General features: G+C 40.3%; 1 protein-coding gene across 2 annotated transcripts in view; it reads left to right on the top strand.

The window, feature by feature from the left end:
• The window catches only part of POLA1 (DNA polymerase alpha 1, catalytic subunit), a 93,912-nt gene that overhangs the window by 35,903 nt on the left and 34,303 nt on the right, over window positions 1-23,706 (top strand). For both annotated transcript variants that reach the window (XM_075594266.1, XM_075594265.1), the window contains exons 20-26: window positions 607-782; window positions 2,957-3,086; window positions 6,750-6,869; window positions 7,833-7,932; window positions 8,913-9,037; window positions 11,369-11,518; window positions 12,266-12,388. In XM_075594266.1, the coding sequence (XP_075450381.1) occupies window positions 607-782; window positions 2,957-3,086; window positions 6,750-6,869; window positions 7,833-7,932; window positions 8,913-9,037; window positions 11,369-11,518; window positions 12,266-12,388 (924 nt within the window). The remainder of the gene's footprint in view (window positions 1-606; window positions 783-2,956; window positions 3,087-6,749; window positions 6,870-7,832; window positions 7,933-8,912; window positions 9,038-11,368; window positions 11,519-12,265; window positions 12,389-23,706) is intronic.

Here is a 23,706-nt window from a genome sequence, read left to right as displayed (position 1 = left end):
GAAAATCTACAGAAAGGAGTAAAAAAAAATTCTTTAAACCAAAAATAATTTTGAGTTTCACTGCATGCACAGTTTACACAATTGTTTAAATAGGGTTAGCGGGATACTGAAATATTATTCAGAATAGAGCTCCCTGGTACGATTGAAGGTAAAGATCACTTTTCTTAACTTTCCTGCTTGATTTTTCTCTTGTTAAACACTTGTTTATTGTATTAATCTGTTGGCCTCCATGTCAACAAGGGGAGCTTTTTATGTATGCAGCAGCCCCCTCTCTCGTTCTTCTGAGCCTCAAGTCTGCATCGGCTGCTCTTCACTGCAGCATTGAGGCATAATTGCAGCCCACCGTGGTCACTGCTCCTAGAAGATGGGATAACATGTTTAGGCTGGGCCTCCTCAAGCTTATTTCACCAGCTGATAACATTTGTGATGTGCAGCACCTGAGCTCTGTATTCTTCTCCGAGCTACAAAATAAATTGGCTAGCAGAGCAGCCAGGACCTTGTAATTGAAGTGCAGGCAAAGAAGGCTGCAGAGCGATGTGCTTTTTAGAAAGTGATTTATTGTTGTGTGTGTATGTGTGTGACATTGGTTCATTTTTTTATTTTAAGGGTCGAAGTGGTTTTGCAGAAAGGAATGCAGCCTGCGGTCGTATAATCTGTGACGTTCAGATTTCTGCAAAGGAGTTGATTAGGTGTAAAAGCTATCACTTAACTGAACTGGTACATCAAATACTTAAAACAGAAAGGGTCGTGATCCCACCTGAAATAATCCGAAATGCATACAGGTAAACAAAGAACATAAGTTTAAAACCGTGTCTGTCTGGTTGTGGAGAAGTGGTCAGATGGTCCACACTATTACCCGTCCAGCCTCTCTCTGTTATAGATAGCTTAGCCGTAACAGAACTCCTCCTTTAGAGCATCAAAGGTGCACAATGTGTTGCATGGGCCTCCGGTGACCTATACATTGAGGACCATGAAGGATTGGTATGAATTTTGGGAAAGTTGCACATTGTACTTGTAGAGCTTATGCCTTTGGATAACATTTGCTTTTGGTTTCCACAGAAAATAAATAGCTCATCAGCAATTTATAATGTAAGCAGGTTTGTAGAATCTTTCTTGCACTTCCTGTTTTTGCAATATCTCCGCTTATAAGCAATGACATTTGTTTGTGTGCAGTATTGTTTCATGACGCTTGGTGGGCACCATCTTTGTTATTAGCAGATTCTGTGTCCGTACAGCTAATGCATTGATATGGGGATCATTTCCCACAACAAAGATGCCGCCTGTATTCTTAAAAGTATTTAGTTTATGAAAGTCGGTCAGTTATCAATGAAGTAAAAAGATAAAAAGAGCATAGTTGTGTGTAGTGGCAAATGTAATCTTAAAACACCCAAACTGTTAAAGCGAGTTATAGAATTGTGTGTGCAGTGTCTGCATGGGGATATAAGGCTCCGACACCTTGGCATCACTGATGAAATGTTGGGGTAATGGGTAATAGCCTTTAATGACCATTTGTTTAGTTGATCTTAGCTATTGCTTCTTAGTGCGTATACCCCATCGCATACAACGTGAAAATCTGATTTTAATTCATGATTATTTTTTTTTTTTTTTTTTAATTGCCTTTTCGTGGGGTAATTATTGGTGTGCTCAGTGAAAAACACTTTGATTTGATATGCTCAGAAGTCAGTGGTGGTGAATTCTTCACAGCTATATTTGTCATTGAGGAAACTAAACGTCTGCACTTTATTTGTATTGGACCAACATGAAAATGTATCTTTGATTTTTTTTTTTTAAGAATTCATGACCACAAATATCCCATTTAACGAGACAATGCACCTTCACGTCTAACCTTGAACAGGTCATAAGCAAGACATTCAAAAGCAACATTTTCTTTAGTAAATAAAATATATGCTGACAACTATATATTCAGCTCAGTGACCTGACCAATCTAGTAAACAGCAACCTTTATAATGGAAGAGGCAGCTTTTACATGGAGAATAATGCACAGGGAGAAACTTTAATGAGACATCACTTTAGTTCTGGGAGAACCTGACAGACTGAGTGCTTCTTTTAAATGTAAGAGCTCCATGTTTCATTACAGAGAATTGGTTTGGACGTTGAACTAAACACATCTAGAAACTGCTGCTACCTTGCACAGGAGTTTAACTCCATTTAAAGTCATTTGGCCTCTTGAGAACAAGAAAGGGAAGAATTAGATGTTGGCCAAAACTACGTCCTTAATCAGTGGTTTTCAACATTTTAAGACACGGGGGAACTCTTCACAATTGTATAACGACTCTGGAACCCATTTAAAATGTATTATGGCTTTGTGGAAGCCCAATTCCTTTATCTTATGTACTGCTGTGGTAGTGCTAAAAACAAAATGTAAAGGCGCTTCTAAAGGTGATGGTGAAATAGGGCAATCACTAAAAATAAAACTGATTATCAGTAATATTTGTAAGTGAATAACATGTGGACAACTTAAAAGAATCTTAGTGCTTAACCACATTCAAATGTGCCAATAGTGTGAATAAAAAAAAATAAAAGTGCACTTGTGCAGATTTAGATAAATAGAATTCTTAAGGCAACTTAAAACCACTATACAAAAAAACGTTCTGATGGAAGACTCCACTGCTGTGGTAGGGCAAACATTTTGTACATAGACAAAACGATTTTTGTCATACATAATTGATATTATAGTTGAACATGTAATTATTTAAAAGAAATTAGGCAAAATACACTTATGTATTGAAGAATAAAATGTCATTCATCACTAAATCTTGGTCCATGGGAATGCCCCGTAATAAACTTGTAGATTTCAGAATATTGCAGTTCATGTACCCTTGTGTGGCGTAAGATCATGTCAATGACTGCGGGGGAAATAATATATATTGAATTGCTTTCGAGTATGTCTCTGAAATCTCCGGTTGTTTTTAATGTGGTGCTGTTGAACCCACAGCGATTCTTCACATCTTCTCAACATGCTGGAGAACACCTGGACCGATGCCAAATTCATCCTGCAGATCATGTGTGAGCTGAATGTTCTTCCTCTGGCCCTGCAGATCACAAATATCGCAGGCAATGTCATGGTAATGCTCCCCTACTATCTCACCTATCTGTACGGGGTTTAACCCCTCTGCAACCAGACACATTGCTGATCAGTTATGTTTGGAGTTCCCTTAGGCAATGAAATACTTTACGGCGAACAGACAAAATATTCTAATGTTGTGCCTGGTGCATCATGGAAATCCTACAGGGCATAAAATGACTTCCTTTTTTTATTTTTGTTGGCGTCTGGCAAGTGGTCAGGATTGAGTCTCGCACTTGTCTTGAATAAAACCGCATCAGAACTTTTTCTTGGCTGCGTTTTGGTGCTTCAACAGATACCAAAAACACCTGCCAAAGTAACGCCACAGGGATAAATGATGTCACTGACCTTAGTCGCATGCTAAGGGCCGCCCACTGAATACATTGGGCTGGGGTCTTTACAACGATGTGCATATTGCAATAACATCAAGAAAAACAAGAATTAAACCAATACATATCATTAGATGTGCAAATCTGCCCAAATCCGTTTCCTGGATTTTCTCGCATTTCCCTCCCTCCCCCAAAATCTGTTTAGTGTTTAGTGTGCGCAGATTCGTTAAAAACCTCCATTGGATACAACCCGTGGACGGATTTGTAGAATTCAATCCGCAGATTAATCCGCCACTCGATTTTGCTGACGCTGCAGATTGTATTCTACAAATCCGTCCACGGGTTGCGGAAACCGGAGTGTATTAGTAATAATACAAAATACGCTAAACGCGAATCGCCCTTTTAAGATTGGTCCACTGATTTTAGCTGACCAAAAGAACCGGGCGATCCACTGCGGATACAAATTCGGCAACATTTGCCCATCTCTACATATTATGTATAAACACTGACACAATATGGGCCAAAAGCTACTGCTATAATGGAAGCTGATGTCAATAACAAATACATTGTAGAAATGCCACACGAGCGGGAATGCTGACTGAGGGAAGTCCAACAGTAAAAGGAAAGGGAAAAACGCGGGCCTAAGAAATTTATTAAATGCCACTACAGAAATCACTACGGTGGCTGCATAGCAATGGGGGATTGCAAGTCAGCTCAATGAATAGTTTTATACCTAGTTTTGTACCAACATCGGTTTCATGCGTTTTTTCTTTTTCATTTTTTTGTTTGGCTTGGAAGACCATGACCAATCGTTGTTGTAGAGGTAAAAGTCATTACCTACATACATTCTTTGAGTACTGAGGAAAGGCGATTAAATGTTCTTTTTGACAGGAAAAATTCTGTATTTAGAAAGGAAGGTATTTTAAATTGGCAAGTTCTGAAGATTAGGTGTCTTTTAATGAGTTTTTCAATAAATATGAATAAATTCCAAGTCAGGAAGTGCATTTATTGCGGTATTCCCAAAAATGCACTTAATGAGTTTTACCTCTACAACGACGATATAGTCACCCAAACGGCAAACGCAGAAGTTGAACAACTAAAAGTGTGTGTGTATATATATTCTCTTTCATTAAAGTTTGGTAGTACGAGGTACAACTTTTTCTTATTTACAGCCACAGAGTACCACTACTTTGTTGCTTTACACTTGGTTTCACTTTTGATTTAAAGGAGCACTCCTGGCGAGCCTTTTTGTTATACAATTTTTTTAATAGGTTTAAAGTGGAGGTCTCTGAGCTGAACCGCGTTGATTTCATTCCTGGTACCCCCTGCTTCCTGAGATACCATGGAAGGGGCTTCTAGTATTTCAGCTCATTTTAAATGTTCTGCGGCCCATGGACCAATAGGAAGCCGAAAGAGATGACGTCACAGCTTCCCATTGGCCCGCGGGACATTTTAAAGCCGCTATTTCGGTAGCCATGATTGGGCTGCTACCGGCACCCCCTTCCGAGGTTTAGTATCTCGGGAAGCAGGGCGTCCCCATAATTGAATTTAACGCGGTTTAGGTCCTGAGACCCCCTTCTTCAAACCTGTTAAAAACACAAGTGTCGCCAAGAGTGCTTTTTTAAATAACATTTGATTTATATAAGGAATCTCCTCTACTTTTCTGTTTTCTATGCGTAAATATTGCATAAAGCTTACTAAACATTAGGGAAAGGCTAGGTGGACTACATTTTTTAAAGTCAGAATTTTTGGAAGCTACGCACACCACGATTACATTTACAATGGGGATTTATTGCCCTGTTCATTCTTTTACTTTGAGAAATAAATTGCTTGACCATTTTAAAGCTGAAGTTCAAGCAATAGCCCACGTATTTAAAAAATACATTTAAAAAAACCCCTATTTTTTAAAGACATTTTTAATGTATTCTAATGGAACAAGCATTTTTGTTTCTATAGCAACCATTTACAAAGTCACATCCCTTTCCTCTTCTTAGACTAGCTGTGGCACACCCCTTTTGCCCTCTCTAGCAGTGCACCAATTGTATCTAGTGACTGTCTGGTCACATGATAGTCCCCACAGAACTTTGCATCTTGGGTACTCCTTTGCACTGATAGTGATTTTATTGAACCCCCGAGCTGAATCTTCACTGATCGATCACAGGAGAACGGATCGATCGACAACTTGGCTAATAGTTATCATTGTGTGAATTGTATTGATGCACATATTGAATGGATTTTTTTTTTTAAACGGCAGCTTGAACTGCTGCTTTAAGGGAATGCATTTTCATTACGATGGGTATGACTCCTGATGTCGTATAGTCTCCTCATCCATCAAGCCTTCCCCCATTGTGCCTCCTATATCGTGCTTGCCTTTTATTCTTGCTTAGATCTTTTTCATTTTTTTTTTCTATCCGGAGAGTGCATCAAATTCAGCTTGAAATTTCTAATGGCTAGAAATGATCTAGTTTCATAGCATGTCGCTCTTACTGAATCAAGCGACTGTAACAAACTGACTCCGTTGACAGAGATGATGTGTCCTGTCAGGAGATTTATCTTTCCAAAATCATGTTGAGCTGGTTTTAAAAGGAAAATGTCACTTTTGTGTGCGATTCTATTCCAAAACCTGTTCTCCGTAACAAGTAAATGTCTTTCATATTGACTCATCTGGAGATAGAAAGGTTGTCTCTGGCTTGTCTTGCGAAGTCTTGTATACGAAAGTATTTTTATATAACTTAACCCCTCCAGTTCCTGAGGTTGCCTTCAATGTCATCATTGCATTGGTTTAATGTATCGCTCACCAAATGGCGTGTTTGTGTGTGCATAGAGCTTCCTAAATCTCATGTGTGACACAAGTATGATATAGTACATATCTTCTGACACCATACTGGTACTAACTGTGTACAGACATACCCCGAATTAACGGATGCAATGGGTCCAGAGCACGTATGTAAAGCGAAAATGTACTTAAAGTGAAGCCCTACTTTTTTTCCACTTATCGATGCTTGGGTACAGGTAGGGAGCCGGTATTGCGGTTCAGGACGTGCTAACAGGTGCATGCGCGAGCTGCCGTTTGCCTACTTGCGAGGGGAATCAGCGCGTCACTACTAAGGCGGTCTGAAGGGCAGAATAATTGTCCGTACACGCGAAGCGAGCGTAGGGGTGCTATTAAAAATATTTCCTTACTCGCGAGTGTACTTAAAGTGAGTGCCGTTAAACCGAGGTATGCCTGTACACAGTGTTTACATTTAAAAATTTTTTTTTTTTTTAATATGTGTTGGATAAAAACTTAAATATTTTTTGTTTTCTGAAAATAAACAATTTTTCTTTATGTGCAGTCAAGGACATTGATGGGTGGACGCTCAGAACGGAACGAGTACCTTCTGCTTCATGCCTTCTATGAAAATAACTTCATAGTACCTGACAAGCAGGTTTTCAGGAAGCATCAGCAACCCATAGTGAGTTAAAAATCTAATTTGCGGATCCGTGCTTTTTTTGTTCAATAATGGAAAATGGTTATATTTTATGCTGTTTGTGCCTTTGTTACTAACCGGTTCAGGGGTGAAACACACTTCAATATCAAGAACTACTCAACAATGGCAAAATATAATTTGGGTGCAGCAAGCAATTGATGGCTTGCCGGTGTCACTGAATACATATACTAGAAAGATATGCTGGACGACTCCTTGTTATAGATTTTAATTTAATTTTTTTTTTAAAATCAAGGTATTGCATACTTTGACAAAGATGCTGGTGCACCGAAACGTTGATATTAAAATCTACAACAAGGAGTTGCCCAGTATATCTTTCTCATATACATTTATTAATGTTCTTTGATCAAGCATTGGTGGGTGTTCCCAGGAATACTTGTCTTTCCAAAGCTTGAGTGGAACATCAAATAGACGAACATCGAGCCTTCCAAGCAGAACTTCTTTACTACAACGTAATAGTAACAAACCAATATTATGTCTGCCTCATTGGCCGACGCAATGCCATCAAGGATAGTCCCAGTGCTGTAATATTTAAGCTTGAAACATTTATAAAATCTTACTAATGCGTGTTGTTGCTAGTTCTGCCTCGTCTGCAGTTTAGCGTCCCAATTTTGCTGTCAGTCTGAGTTTTTATTATTTGAATGGATCTGAGGACCAAGTGAAGCTCGTTGATGGAACCAAGTGGTAGGCCTCCGTTTGTATGATTGTGTACTTTCCTTATGGACATCTTGGCTTTCTCTTGCCTTGGTTTCTCCATTGTTGGAGTTGACTTTGCATAAGTGTCCTAGAGTAACATAGAAGTCATCTGTTGAACCTTGATGAGCCACTAAAGGATGAATCGTTCCACTTCTGACACTTGATCTGTGAATGAAGGCCAAGTCAGCCGGAGTTTCTTATACTTTTGAGAGCCATTATTTGTTTGAATTGCAGGTAGGGGATGATGAAGATATGGATACGGATCAAAATAAAACCAAGAAGGTGCGAAAGAAGGCCGCATATGCTGGTGGCTTGGTCCTGGATCCGAAAGTTGGTGAGGTTTCAATGTTGATTTACTTTGAAGTGTTGTGCTTGGATATTTACAGTATTTGTTTTTGGTAAGGTCCTGAGAATGTAAGACAGAAATTGCTCCTGTGGGGTCTTTGTTTATGACCTTCTTTAACCACTAGCCAGAACTCATGGCCCTCTGTCCATTTTTTTTATTCGTTTAGTTTTCTTTACAGTTAAGTATATTTACAGTTAGCACTATACCGTTTTTGTATATTAAATATAATATTTAAAAAGTATGTTTTTGGCTCTAACTGTTGCATGCTTTGTAAAACGTAACATACATTTTCGGACATGTTTTGCTACAATAGATTTTTGCGTGTGAAGTACTTATTTTCTTTAGTAAACAGGGACCAACATCTCTGTACTTTACAGAACTTAAATGATTTAACAGTGAGTTAGCAGGTGTCTGTAATGTAGCACATTGTAAGTTCCTAGCCATTCCTTGCCTGACCAGCAGAGATGCAGACCGTTTCACATCGCTCTTGCTTGGCAAGCTGACATTGTTTCAATTGCTGCTGTCTATTGTACTGTATATGCCAATTGCACATATTGGCAGGAAAATACATGTAATAAATACACGCAATGAGTGATTGTTTAATGGAACATTACATTCTCGGTCAATGCATAAACTACATTAAATAATCATATGTAAAATTCTCGGCCCTTATCTATTTATATTCTGCTCGCTGAATAAAGTCAACAAAATACATTAGCAAGATAATGTATCTATAAAGAACAGCAGTTTTCATGAAGGGGACCTGCATATTTATTTTTGGTATTTGCTGTTCATATGATGTACTCCTTTTTTTTGCACGCTTCAAAGATTGAAGAGTGCTGCGTTCAAACCTCCGTCTCGCACTCTCACCTTTTTTTATGTGTCATACCTTAAGCGGGTTAAGTTGCTTGACTCTTGGAGGAAGGCTGTTCATAATTCCTTTAACGCGTGTCCGTTTTCGGTTGCAGGTTTCTATGACAAATTCATTTTGCTCCTGGATTTCAACAGCTTGTACCCCTCTATCATTCAGGAGTACAATATCTGCTTCACCACAGTGCAGAGGGCTGCTCCCAATGTGCAGAAGGCAGTAGAGGTTTGTGGGTTTCTCCACTTTCAGTACCACATACTGGGAGATCAAAAAACAGCTGTTTGTAGCGTGACGTGATGGACTTGGATATCCAGTATTTTGAATCCCGTAGAAAGTCTGATTTTACAAACTTGTGTAGCAATATGTCATTATTATTATGCACCAAAGGAGTACATACACATTTAGATTCTTTGTGTGTATATATACACGTGTATGTGTATATGTATATACACACATAAGCACGCGGGCACACATATACGCCCGCGCGCACACATGCACACATACACACACACATACGCGCGCACACATACACCCATACACACATACGCGCGCACACATACACACATACGCGCGCACACATACACACATACGCGCGCACACATACGCGCGCACACATACGCGCGCACACATACGCGCGCACACAGCACACATACGCGTACACACATACGCGTGCGCACATACACACACGCGCGCACATACACACATACGCGCGCACACATACGCGCGCGCACATACACACATACGCGCGCGCACATACACACATACGCGCGCGCACACACACACACGCACACATACACGCACACACGCACACATACACGCACACATACACGCACACGCACACATACACACACGCACACATACATACACACACGCACGCACACATACATACATACACACACACACACACACACACACACACATACACACATACACACATACACACACATACACACATACACACATACACACATACACACATACACACATACACACATACACACATACACACATACACACATACACATATACACATATATACACATATATATATATATATATATACACACACACACACATTTCCCAGGGCCCAGGACTAGAGATACGTCTGCCCCCTGCCCCATTTCACACCACATGAGTCCCCTCTATTTCCCACCCTCTTCCCATGTATTTCTCCCCCCTCAGTCTCACTCCCTCTTTCTCACTCTCCCCCTCTCTCCTCTCCCACCTGCCTCGCATATACTTCATCCCTTGCGTCTCACTCTTACTCTCACTTTTCCGCACTCCTCTCACTCGCCCCCACCTTCCGTCAACTACCCTACTCTCACTCAATCCCCCCCACAAAATACATATAACCCCACCCCAAATACATTTTTAAAAGCCCCCCACCACAATACATTTTAAAAAGCCCCCCACTCCCACAATACATTTTAAAAAGCCCCTAATACATATTAAATGCCCCCCAATACATATAAACAAAGACCCTCTGATACATATTTAAAAAAACAACAAAAACAAACCAGACTTACTTTGTGGATGGTGTGCGGGGGACCCCGTCCGTCCGGCACTGCAAGTTTGGGCTGACCTTTGGCCAGGCCCAGCTACCGGTTCTCTCTCAGCCAGGCCCTGGCTCTATCTCAGGTGCAGGTCTCTATCACTGTCCAACGCCGAGCTGCCGCACGCCGGGCCTCCCTCCATGCCGCCGCGCGCCGGAAACTGGGCTAATCCCACTTCTGGTGCGCTGTCATCACACAGGCCCATCGGCGTGGGACAGTGATAGAGGCCTACAGGCATTAAAGAGAGCCGAGGACCGCCAGCCAGGCCTGGCCAGAGGTCGGGCCCCACTTGCGCCAGTGGGCCTGGGACAACTGTACCTTCTGTTCCCCACTGTCGACGGCCCTGTGTATATATAAACACACACACTATTTATGCATTGTCGACATTTATATGATGTGTACGTATATATTACTGATATTACAGATCTGTATCTGTTATCTGAACGATTTTTAGTTGTGTGTAGGCATTCAGGTGTGTAACTCTTGGAAGACTGCCTTAATAGTGACCCAGAACATAACATTTACAGTTACCCTTTTGGGCAATAAGATGATCCAGCTCATCAGGATGTTCAATGGCAAGAGGAGCATGTAAAACAAAGTGGACAAAAAACCCTGCAAATTTCATATGCTAGTTATCCTCTGCCAGATATCACCTAAACTGTTCCATAACCAAGGGATTAATTGTACAAATATCCCATTGGTAACCAGCAGGATGGTAAATGTAAAAAACATGTTTTCTTTTTATTAATAACATTGCTAGTGTTTTTGGAAGCAATCTGTTACATTCTGATTTATCTATTTTTTTTTTTGTGTGTGCTTGGTATCTTGCAAGATAATCAGCACTTTGAGCTACACGAGATGCCAGGCTGCATGTGAGGATAGCTTTTAGTTGCTAGATACCAGCAGTCTGTTTAAGATGCATGCTTGTGTCTGAAGGGAGAGGGGTGCAGAATGTAAGTGTTGTGTTGCATAATGGCTTGATTCCGAATTGGGTCTGTCACAGGTTGAGGAGCAGGATGAAATTCCGGAGCTGCCTGATCCGGATCTAGATCTTGGAATATTACCCAGAGAGATCCGGAAGCTGGTAGAGCGAAGACGTCACGTCAAACAGCTGATGAAACAGTCGGACCTAAATCCTGACCTACATCTGCAGGTAATGCATTTTATGGGGGCCTTTGTTTTGTAGTTGATTTTTCTGTGATTATGTAAAATCCTAGTGCCAGATTCTGAAGGCCCGTGGCAGGTCATTTTACCATCTTTGTGTACTAAAAAGAGAAAATGTAAAAATGCTGTATGTACAGCTCATTTCTAATGTAAACACAATGTAAAGGTAAATTATGTACAAAGGCCTGAGAATTTGTTGCTTCTGATTTGAGATTTGTTTTGTAGTTAAATCCACAATTTTAAATCTGACTGGAATACCTTTTTATAGCTGTAACATACAATTGGAATATCGAATATATTTTTATGATTCTATTGATTATGGGCAAACATACAATGTTAATAGGTTCAAGACCAATAGAATGCCCTTGTGTATAAGTGCACCCTGAAAGGAAAGCTCAGAATAGCTAGTCCTCATGGTTTTCTTCTGGAATATACAGATTTGGTATGAATAACATTTTTAATCAAGTCGCCCTTCTATTTGAGAAGTTGTAATCTAGCAATAGGTGTTCACCAATACATTTTTTTATTCAGGTTCTTGGAACTTTTGTAATGCTTATATACTGTGAAATGTCTCCGTAGTATTTCAGTTTGGGGCAATTTTTGGCCACGGTTAAAAATGGCAACACAAGTTTTGCATAAGTGAGATTGTATACTTTATTGCCAACATGCCATGTTTAATTGTTAGTCTAACACTGTCTGTTTGTGAGTTTGACATTTTTCTCTCTCTTGTTTTTAGTACGACATTAGGCAGAAGGCGTTGAAGCTCACTGCCAACAGCATGTACGGGTGCCTGGGGTTTACATTCAGCAGGTTCTATGCAAAGCCATTGGCTGCTTTGGTCACTCACAAAGGACGTGAGGTAAGTTTCCCTCGGTAACCATAAGTTTTGATTCAACAATGAGGAAAGGGTTCATTTTCTTTTTTGCTTATTAAACCTGTTACTGTGCTTTACTTTGGTGGTTATTTGGGTCCCCTTGGCATATTTGCATCAAAATAAATGCAAGTTCAAGGCTTCTTGTATTGGCAGAGTAGATGTGAACAAATGCTTGGTAAAAACGGCTAAATGGTTTGACTGATATCTGTGCCATTGTAGAGTGTATTCTCCAGATTTAAGCAATGTTTGCCCTGTTAGACCAATATTGGGCCACACGGAAATTAATTACTTTAATTCAACTTGGCTTGTCATGTTTGTTCAGTATAAGGCTTAGCATATTGCAAGCAAGAGAAATAGGTGAATCAAAATAGAAATCAGACTTATTGTCTAACACAAGTCAAAATGTAGGGCGAGCATAACATTCTCAAGATAAATGTATACTTGCACTGTAATTGGCACATTTTGAATAATACAAAAAAATTCTAAGATTTTTCTTTTATGGGCCAGTGTAAAAAGGTTATGAATGTTGTATAAAAGCTTTTATCAGCCAAATATATTGCCAGTAACATTTGTGGAGCCATCAGTTGATTGTGAATTGAATGGGTTGTATGTATGTATGTCTTTATTTATATAGCGCCATTAGTGTACATAGCGCTTCACAGTAGCAATACACGTGACAATCATATAAATAACAAATAATACAAATAACAGATCGTGGGAATAAGTGCTTCAGACATAAAAGTAACATTGTAGAAGAGGAGTCCCTGCTCCGAAGAGCTTACAGTCTAATTGGTGGGGAGAATGTACAAAGACGGTTAGAGGGCTTCAGGTAAGTGCGTCTGCAGTGGGCCAAGGTTTATGTATCGTGCATAGTATTAGCCACGGTGCCATGGGTTCCATTTTACTTTAAGTGCCGCATTTGTCAGGTTTGTGACCGACAATGACCCTGCTTCTGTGTTGCTTGTTCAGGTAGCAGAACTTCTTTGCTTACTTAGGGGTAGAATGACTAAGATCCATTGCGGGGTTAATGCACTCGAGCCAGTGATAACTGCATTTGGACTTGACTGGCTGTTAACTCTAGATCGGGGGCCTTGCCCCACAACAGATCTTAGTGATTCTTCCTCTCTAGGACAGGAGTGGCCAACTCCAGTCCTCAAGGGCCAGCAACAGGTCAAGATTTAAGGATATCCCTGCTTCAGCACAGGTGGCTCAATCAGTGGAAGTCGAAGCCTGATTGAATCATCTGTGTTGAAGCAGGGATATCCTTAAAACCTGACCTGTTGGTGGCCCTTGAGGACTGGAGTTGGCCACGACTGCCTCAGAGGGTATGCAGTTATAGAAAAGGGAGACTTCTACTGAAAGTCTTGTGTGCTTCTTCGTTATACAAGGCCTTCTCTCTGATGTTAGATTAAACTCACCACTGCAGGGCACAACAAGCTGCTACATATGTTTGGATGTTTCACTAGGTGGCGATAGATACTTTAAGATCATTAAACAATTAAGAGATTTGATGCATCTAAACTTTTGTTTTCAATGCTAAGTCGTCTTGCAATAAATGCATTGTATTAAAGTGTGAAAGGGCTCTAATTAGCTATTGTTTTCCTGCCGCGGTTTCTGATCTAATTGTTGCCTCAGTCGTTTATTTCTGATATCAGCGGTTTTGCTTGTGTTGAAATGTTTGGAACTACGTGCCATTTTGTGTTATTTTCCATGAACTACAATTCCGATGTTTGCCGATGTATTTATAATCTTTCTTTGTATAGTGCCATCCGTGTACATGGCTTCACCGCAGTAATACATAGGAGACACCAAATAAATAATACATAAATAAGAGCTTCAGACCTAAAAGCCAACGCGAGGAAAAGTGGTCCCTGCCCCGAAGAGCTTACAATCTAAGACTTCATTTTATTACTGTTCATAGGAGTTTGGGCCCTTACAGTAGATTAGAAATGTGTGGTGCCTTCTGAGGGATATATTGAATGTTTCTATACTTGTTGTAGAGCTTCTTGTTAGTTATATGGACATCCTTTTTTTAAGCCCTCTGAAGTTTGCGGTGTTATCAAAAGTATACAATAAAAGACAAAAATTCCCAATACTACATCCAATATGACAAAAAATATATAGTTAAATACTGAACTGTTTGTCTTCTACAAGTAAGGGTCATTTAAGTTAAACTCTTTGGCTAAGGCGTTATCAGCCTGCAGCCCCACCAAGGCATGGCCCCTTTGCAGGCCCTAACACAATCTGTTCAAATTCTCCTTTGCCTCTGTAATGGTGGGAGACTGTCTCAATAGGCCTGTCTTACACAGGTGCATGAATAAACCTGCTACTTAAAAAGTGGGGAGGGGTGACCTTAAACCCAGGGAGGAGGGGCCACTAACCTCCAAACACCTGGTTTCAATTGACATTTTATAAACACGCACAATCCTTGCAAACTGTAACATCCACACCCACCACACCATATCATTTATATAATAGCACTCCTTTTGACACACACATATATGCAGGGATTGTGTGTGTGTGTGTGTGTGTGTGTGTGTGTGTGTGTCTGTACTATTGTTGCAATATTACACATGGGGATTTTTTGGTTGCTGTAGAAACAGGTAAACAAAGAATGGTGAAGATGTATAGTATTTAAAATACAGTGAAAAATAAGCAAAGATCAATGGCTCCCAACACTTTTCTTTAATTTTTTTTACATTGTGCACCACCTCCTAAAATAAAAAACCATCAGACTATTTCTAACAAAATAGTTTGAACAATCTCAGGAAGTATAGTGTCTGGTGCTTGCAGTGGGAACACGCTTAATAAGCCTCCTGTACCTCAGTGTGTGCAGACCTCATGGGCGGTACAGCTGTCAGTTACTGCAGGAGCTTCCAAAGTCACGCCCCACAATGCCTTGTCGCTCTGGATGCAAATGATTGTGGGCAGCGCTTTTGGAAGCTTCTGCTGTAATTGACAGCTATACCACCCCACACTAAGGTGCAGTTTGCATCTTAAGTGCCCAGTCCCCACAGGGGGATCCGCCATTACATTATTATTTAAAAAAAAAATTTTTTGCAAATGCCTTGTGGACACGAACTCCTGACCCCCTTGTTGGGAATCACTGCTGTAGATTATATTATTAAGTGAGCACGTTTAATCATGTAACTATTTGTCCCTTTAAAGAAGAAAAAATGCTAAGTAAATAGGCTTTAACTTGCATTCAGAAAGCATAGTCTGTGTCATCTGATGTTGGAAGGAAGATATATTTGCTTTCACTGACCTATTGCCTGTTCCCTTTTGATCCTCTGACCGTGGCCCTCAATGTTTACATAATGCTTGAGATCTATATGTTAGAGCTGTTCTACGATGCAGCTGTGTTTTTTACACACTCGTATATATGCTTGGATGTGATACATAATTATCGTTTCATAATTTGCCAGGAGATTTCTGAGTCGTTTAGTAATGGTTGTAGGTATCCTATTCCCCTTTCATACAATGGTGCCAGTTTTGGTCCTTGCAGCTGTCTACCATCATTTCTTCTTTTTTTTTTTTTCTCTCCCTTGTCTTGCTTTGTCAACTTTGTATAGTGAATAATGAGATAAAAGCCAATGGGAAATACTCCATGTTAAGGCAGTGGTTCAAGTTAGACTGGGGCCATGGTGTCTTCTCCCATGTGGAGGCGCGCAGAGGCTGTGGGAAAGCGGGTGCTTTCCCTGGCCATGGTGGACGGGCCGTGGGGGGGCGTTCATAGTGACGTCACGGAGATGGTTCGCCCTCATTGGGCGAACCGCTCACGTGACCCGTCTGTCGTGCTGAGAAATCAGATGAACTGATTTCTCACGCAACGCGCGCCGCCTCCTGCTTCCGCACGCCGCATGGACGCGAACATTGCCTTAAGGCATTCTGTTCGCTCAGCATGTGGACGCCTCCGCACGGTCTGCAGTACATGGCCCCAGCCTTACATGGCTCCAAGTGGCAGAGGAAATAGTCCTGCAATTGGACATCTGAACCCTTTATACATACCAGTGGTTTTTAAGGAAACAGAACATGTTGTTTTTTTTTTGTTTTTTTAAATAGATGGGAAGCAGGAGGTCTGTGTTAATTTCAGCTTCATGGACCCTCTGCTCTCAGAGATACTTACTTCCATAGCGGGTGCCGGTAGCAGCTCCTGGAGGTTTAAAGGTCCTGGTCACGCAGGCTTATAGGAAGCCGAAAGGGATGACATCACAGCTTCAAACTTATCACAGCTTCAAATTGTAAAGCCTGTATACAATAACCAGCCTCACACAAATGAGACCCAAAAGGTCGAAACTGAGCTCTGAGCAGGTTTATGGTCTATGCATTTTAACCCAGGCACTGCTGAAAAGTTGTGTAATGTGGCAGCCATAAGCTTATAGGGTGCCATGTTGAAATGGATTTGAAGCGAAAGGTGACTCATTTGTATGCCATTCCCCAGAATCCCATGCAGTGGAAGCACTGTATGCTAAGAGATAATGGGGAAAGGCAGGGTTGCAGACCTGTCTGAGATGTGAATGTGCTAACAAGTGGTATTTTCATGTAGAAAACTCTTACAAACGAAAGCAGAAAATGGAGCAATGCGACAACGCAAACTTCTATGCGTACACTTCCTTTCCTTCGCATCTCCCACAGAGAGCTCTTTTTCCCCCTAGGCAGAATGCTGCAGTATGTGCCTTTTACGCAAAGATATAGGCTAGTACTGCGTTTCAGGTTGATTCAGTTCATGTTATTAGTATCACTGGGCCTATAACTCACTGGGCCTATAACGGGTCGGGCAATCTTCTTCGTTTTGGTTATTGTATGGAATTAACTTATTATATACTGTATAAAATTAGAGGTTTCATGCGTTCAAGCTGAAGAAATAAACATGTATTCCACTGCTTCTCTTATAGCCGAATTGGTTTCCAAATTCAGTTTCCTAGCGGTTTGTTCTGTGTTAGCTGCACTGGCAATGCTATTCCTAGCCTACATATTTGAGAACAGGAACATGCTGGTTAGATTAGTCCCTTCAGAGATTTTGATAAAATTGTTAATTATATGTTTATTTATACTTGTGATATGCATTAAACGGCACGATCGTTATTCTTTTGCCAGTAATAGTTTTTTTAATGTATATAATTTTGGAGCTCACAACGTACACTGTACACAATGAGTCTTTGGCCAAAGAGCTTACACTATGATTTTGGTGACCGAGGCATAGGGAGATAAAGTAACCCGTCACAGGTAGAGCTCACATTGACATTGAACCTGGTTGACCCGCTTCAAAAACGGCTTGTACAAAGCCTGCTAATAACTGTGGTTTGTATGTAAAATGATGACTTGTATTTAAAGTATTTACATTTTCAAAGATTTTTTTTTTTTTTTAAATAAAATAAATGATGCAAGCGACTGACCAAATAATGTGAATGAATTGTTTCCCTACACCTGTTGCCTAATGTCTTTCTGAATTACAAGAGAACACGTGATTTTAAATACTTGCTAAATTAATGGTTTGCAAATTTTATGATTCATATCGTTTCTCTGGCACCAACTTTGGCCAGTCTCATGATTGCTAAACCCATCTTTCTGTTCTTTCTTCTGCGCGGCTGCTTTGTCTTCTTATTTATCCTCAGCAGCTGGTCTGGATAACAAGGCAGAACCTCTTGGCTAAGCCCAGCAACCTTTCTCTGTTACACTGGGCATGCAAAGCATGTATGATAGATTATCGCAGCGCTCTTACTATAGGTTGAGATTCGGTTCGCCCCTGCCCTTTCTACTTCTGACATAACTGAAAGCTATATTCTGTTCGCAACTGTTCTTCCATCTCTCTCTCTCCTTTTTAATTGTTATTAATAGCGCGCATTGTTCTCACAATTTCACACGATGACTCTGAAATGTACAAGTGTCAATTTAATTGAATCTGCTGGTCATGAGGTTGTAGGATACAGGCTTCGTCTTGCAATGATACCTGGGTTTTTTTTGTGTGTGAAGTCTGATGAAAAGAGACAATGGAAGCGATGGACTGTTATAGGAATTATGACTCAAAATATGCACACAGCCTATTCTTCACTGTTCCGTGGCTTATCTATGTGACACCAATATGGAGACATTACATGGATCCAACATGATGGCATTCTCTAGAGCAGGGGTGCCCAAATCCAGGCCTTAAGGGCCACCACCTGGTCAGGTTCCTGGGATATCCCTGCTTCAGCACAGGTGGTGCAGTCTGTCTTCGACTGAGCAACTGATTGAGCCACCTAATGGAATTGGTAATGTCATATTTAATATATAAAATTTAAAGACTAAATGGTCATGGGTAGAATTTAATGCAGCTTGCAGTTTTCTAGCACTTAATCTAAGAGGCCAATAGTGTTGCTACCTTTCAGCCAAAAGTTTTAACGCGTGTTGAAGATTTTGTGCAGCCAACTCTATTTGATTCAGCTTGCTACCAATCTAATTTAATACAAAATACATATCGTAAGAGACCATAGTTTGCGTAACATACATTTTATATTAAAAATGTTGAATGCCTTTGCTCGCTAAAGGGTTGGTGTTGTCTGTTTTCCCTGTCCCTTTAAATCAGAACATGCATAAATAAATCATTTTATAAGAATGTACTGCTCAAATATCCACTCCTTAGTGTGACAAAGTATAATATCGCAATCAAATGAAACCATTGTCAGAATGAATTGCATGCATCGAAACAATAGCAACTATTTTAATGGGGACATGTCTCTGTCATGTGAAAGTGATCAAAGCCGACCCTGCATGCCACGAACGCATAACTGTACCAGCCACACTGCCCCAGTTGTTGGAATATGAAGGTCACGTCACTATTTTTTCTTCTTCCTGGAATAGAACATAGACTGATTTCAGTAACTAATGTGAGTACAGAATTTCTGTGGCTATTTTATTACAGTTTTGCAATATGTACAAAAACAAATATGTCGCTGAATATGCCATGTAACCTAATGGTTTATGCCAAGTGGACTAGAAAATTATTTGGGTGTGGACCAATGTTGGAACCAATTGTCTCTTGCATAGTTACATTGTCGATGTTGAAGAAAGACACCTGTCTGTGGAGTTCAACCTTTGTTTAATTTGGTTGATTGAGATATTCATCCTATATTTATATTGATTTGACATAGTAGTCGCACAGCCCAAGTGATGCTGCTAATTATTAAACAAAAGTGAATCTTTCCAAGCCAAAAAATGATTACTCCTTAGGAGTACGAATAATTTTGGTGTCTAATGGGAGTGGTCCTCCTTTGCTCCCCATTTAAAAAAAAAAAAAAACACAATGTTTCATATATAGTTGCAAGCAGAGGGCCTCGGGAGCTGAGCCACATTTGTCCTCTTTGGTGACCTTCGGTTTCTGATGCACTTACATGGGAAGGTGTTGCTAGTTACTTCCTTGTTTAAATGTCCGTGCCATGCAGGCCAATAGGATGCTGCAACAGATGACGTTGACCCATGGCTTCCCACCCGAAAAATAACTAGCATAAAGGAATGCTCCTTTAGGCGTATACGTCTGTTATCTTTTTAGGGACTGCTGATTGGTATTTTATCTCCACATACTGTGTGCCGCAGCAACTACACTGTTTGCCAAGATCACACCTGGGTGTGAGACTCGAAGTTTTGTGGCCCATCTCTCCTGATTTTACTGCAATGTAAAAAAAGTATATATAAAAAAAAAATCTGCCTTTCTACATTATTACTATGATCCTTTTATTTGTACAGCGCCGAAATACTCCGGTACAATGGGGTACAGAGTTATGTATATTACACAGCAGTTACATACACAGATAAAGAGGTAATGAGGGCCCTGTTCGTGAGAGCTTACACTCTAGCGTGGAGATTGGTTTGACCTGCCAGGCCAGAATGGGACATCTCGCCGCTGTCATTTAGCCGCCACCAAGCTAAGTGCAGTAGCGTTTTAAGGTAAGGGTTTCGGTTGGGAGTTTTGGGGTAAGGGGTTAAGGGCTTACTTTTGTGGCGAAACGACCGGTGGCAGAGAGAGATGGTGGCTAAATGTCTTAGACCGTGCCGAGCAGCTTCAAAGGGCAAGCAAGCACAAGGAGCGCTCGGGAGGAGGGAAGGGGGGCAGGAAACTATGGTACCGTTCACAATATGGTTTCCTAAGCAACGGCAGCCAATCAAAAAGCAGAATGCAAAACATGTCAGACAAAAACTAAAATCCGGCACAGTAAAGATTTGGAGAACATTTAGACAAACTCAAAACCATCAACACAAAAACCCATACAAAAGTTTACAAAAATGTCTTAACCTATTAAATGACCATCCACTACCTATTTAATGTATATATCGATCTCCTTTTTGAGTTGTGGCTCTTTTACAAGTATTTGAAAGTTTAATCATTTTTTTCTGTTGAATATAGTATGTGCGTATACGGGTGTATGATACAACAGATTACTGTCTGGGATGTCACCATGGTGTATAAAAAAGGTGTGGTATTGGCCAATGTTGTTTTGTACCACCACAAGCGTTTTTCTTATATATTTTTGTTAATTTACAGAGGCATTCTATTAAATTACTTAACATTTTTAAACTTAGAAGATGTTTTTTTTAAATTGTATAAAGACTAATCTCGTATAGTATTGCATTCAAATGGACACGATGGATGTTCTTTACAGCTAGAGGCAAGAGAAGAAGGTAAATCGGGGCACTACGGATTTTCCAAAACTAATTTATTGAGCCAAATTTTGGCCGAAGCAACAGACTTTTTCAAGTATTTTTTCAGTTCTACTTGAAAAAGGCCGTTGCATCGGCTGAAACGTTGGAAATTTGGCTCAACAAATTATTTTTGGAAAATCCATAGTGTCCTGATTAACCTTCTATTGACAATGGATTACAGACAGGTATTCCCTGAACCCGGAGCACCGGTAATTGTATGATATTTGATTTTTATGGTGTGCAGCATAGATTTGTTATATTACTTTACAGCTAGATGACATTTTGACAGGCTTTGAACCACTGCGTTTTTTGAGCTCATGCTCCATTCAGTCTTTTGGGACTCCTTAAGGGGTACTGTCCCGAACTACAAGATAACAAACGGGGGGAACCTCCGGGAACCTAACCTCCCAAAACAGTCCCTCCTCTTAAATTCCCCTGCGTGATGTATGGATCCCGATAGCAACCAGGGTCGGACATAGCATACACTAGTATTGCTAGTAATCCTTTAGGTGGGGTTATACAGTACATTGTTCAATGTTTTTTTAGCCTCTAGTCACAGGAGATTGAATGCAATAAGCCAGGGTTTTTTAGAATGGTTGTTAATGTTTCTGTGGCATAGAGGTGTTTGGAATTTTTATAATGAATTTCCTGCACAGTGAACATTGACAGATAAGGAATTCACTGTAACACCGTCCCAAGTGCTGACATTTGCATGTCTGTCCACTAAATAATAGCTGTAACCATAATATAGACTTCACATGCTGCAGTGTTTGCCATCTTTGCCCAGGCATTAGTGGAATGTCTCAGAGGGTTCTTCTTTGTAGACACATTAATTTGACCAGTTTATGAGAAGTGTCATCTTACAGTTTAGAATTCAAAGCATGCAAATAAATAACCAGACTGCCATAGATATGCTATGAAAGACATTTTTATTTTTTCAGCGGTCTGTTTTATGAGCTTGCAAAAAAGCTGCAGAAAGAAACACACTTGCATCTCATTTTTACACATTGGCCTCGGTCATTCAGTATGCTCTGAAGCAGCTTCAAATAAATGGAGCGGACGTCTCCAATATTGGGAAGCCGCTTCAGGCGTATAGCATAGGGACCCCCTTTGTACAGAATTCATTCAGTACTGCTAGCTGGCGAAGCCTGAGAATTGATGCAAATTCAGCGATAATAGTTTGCTAGTGAAGCTACTACATGTATAATTATATGAAGAATTAATTTAGGTGAAATCCTTCCTAGGGTCACCCGAGCTACTTTTTTTTTTTTTTTTTACATGTGAAGAGGACAGTGCAGTTATAAGGAAAATAAAGTAGCAATTTGTTGATTGAAAACAGAGCACTTCAGCTCTGGGGTAACCCTGCTGACTTTTCAGTAAAAGAGGGGTAAAAAAAAGAATAGGCAGGTTGCTTTAATAATGGCTTGTGAAGCTCAAGCACGAAGCATGGCTGCTGCCAACTTTGTTTTGTGCTGGTGTCATTAGACATGCTCTATAGAGAGACACCCAATGTTTTAGGCGTGTGCACTCTGCAAGAAAGAGAGGAATATGAATATCTCAAAGGGCATCTTTCAGAGAATAAAATGCCAGTACACACGGCAATTGTCTACTTCAGAGCTTGAGGGTGTGAGGAACTTCTTTTTTGTGATAATACAAAGAGTAGTACATGCGTTAACCACTCTTCCAGCAGAAGCAGGTAGGGCAAAGAGTGTCAGTGAAGTAAAATATGCTTGATAGGAAGTTTCGAAAAAGGTGATCGATTTCTGCTGGAGTCGTGAATTTGTAGCTTTTTGAGAAATGGCCGGTATCTGTCAACTTGTTTGTACGAGACTCCTCCAGTGACGTGTCCTCACTAGCGTTTGGCTCACCTCCCGAGGCTTCCTAGCTGGACCGCTGCTTTAATTATCTAGAAAGTCCACTAGAGGTGTGGTATACGTAATAACTAGAGTCTCAAATATGTCGTTGGGATAAATAAATTAATTGACTGGCACATGGTTTGCGTGGACGGGGGAATTGCTTTTACCCTTTAAACTTAGTCAACAAGTGTGAATAAAGCTACAAGACGAGCTACAAAGATGAGCTACAAGCAGAACACTTGAATTGAGATGTACAGTATGTTTACAAAGAGAGCTTGGCACAGTGGTTGGGTTCTTGCTCTTATTGCTTTTGTGACGGCCTGAGTCGTGTGTGCACTCTTTCTTGTCTTTGTAAAATCCGTTCATCTTGTTCCTGTGGTTGGATAATAAGTTTGTTCCTTCACCCTGCTCACCACTACTATTCAGTCTCGCATCTGAGGAAATACTGATGGTTTATAACTCCACAAGGTTTCATTGTAAAGATATACTGTATATGAATGTATGTGTATATGTATATATATATATATATCATACATACATACATACATGCAAACATACAGTTTATCTTTACAATGAAACCTTGTGGAGTTATAAACCATCAGTATTTCCTCAGATGTGAGACTGAATAGTAGTGGTGAGCAGGGTGAAGAAAGGAACAAACTTATTATCCAACCACAGGAACAAGAAGAACGGATTTCACAAAGACAAGAAAGAGTGCACACACGACTCAGGCCGTATAATAATATTTATATATTAAAGTGCTATAGCTTT

This window comes from Ascaphus truei, chromosome 3 (genome assembly GCF_040206685.1).
Source record: "Ascaphus truei isolate aAscTru1 chromosome 3, aAscTru1.hap1, whole genome shotgun sequence".
NCBI classification, from domain to species: Eukaryota; Metazoa; Chordata; class Amphibia; order Anura; family Ascaphidae; genus Ascaphus; species Ascaphus truei.
Note: the sequence above shows the minus strand (reverse complement) of the source record. Positions and strands in the feature narration are given on the sequence as shown.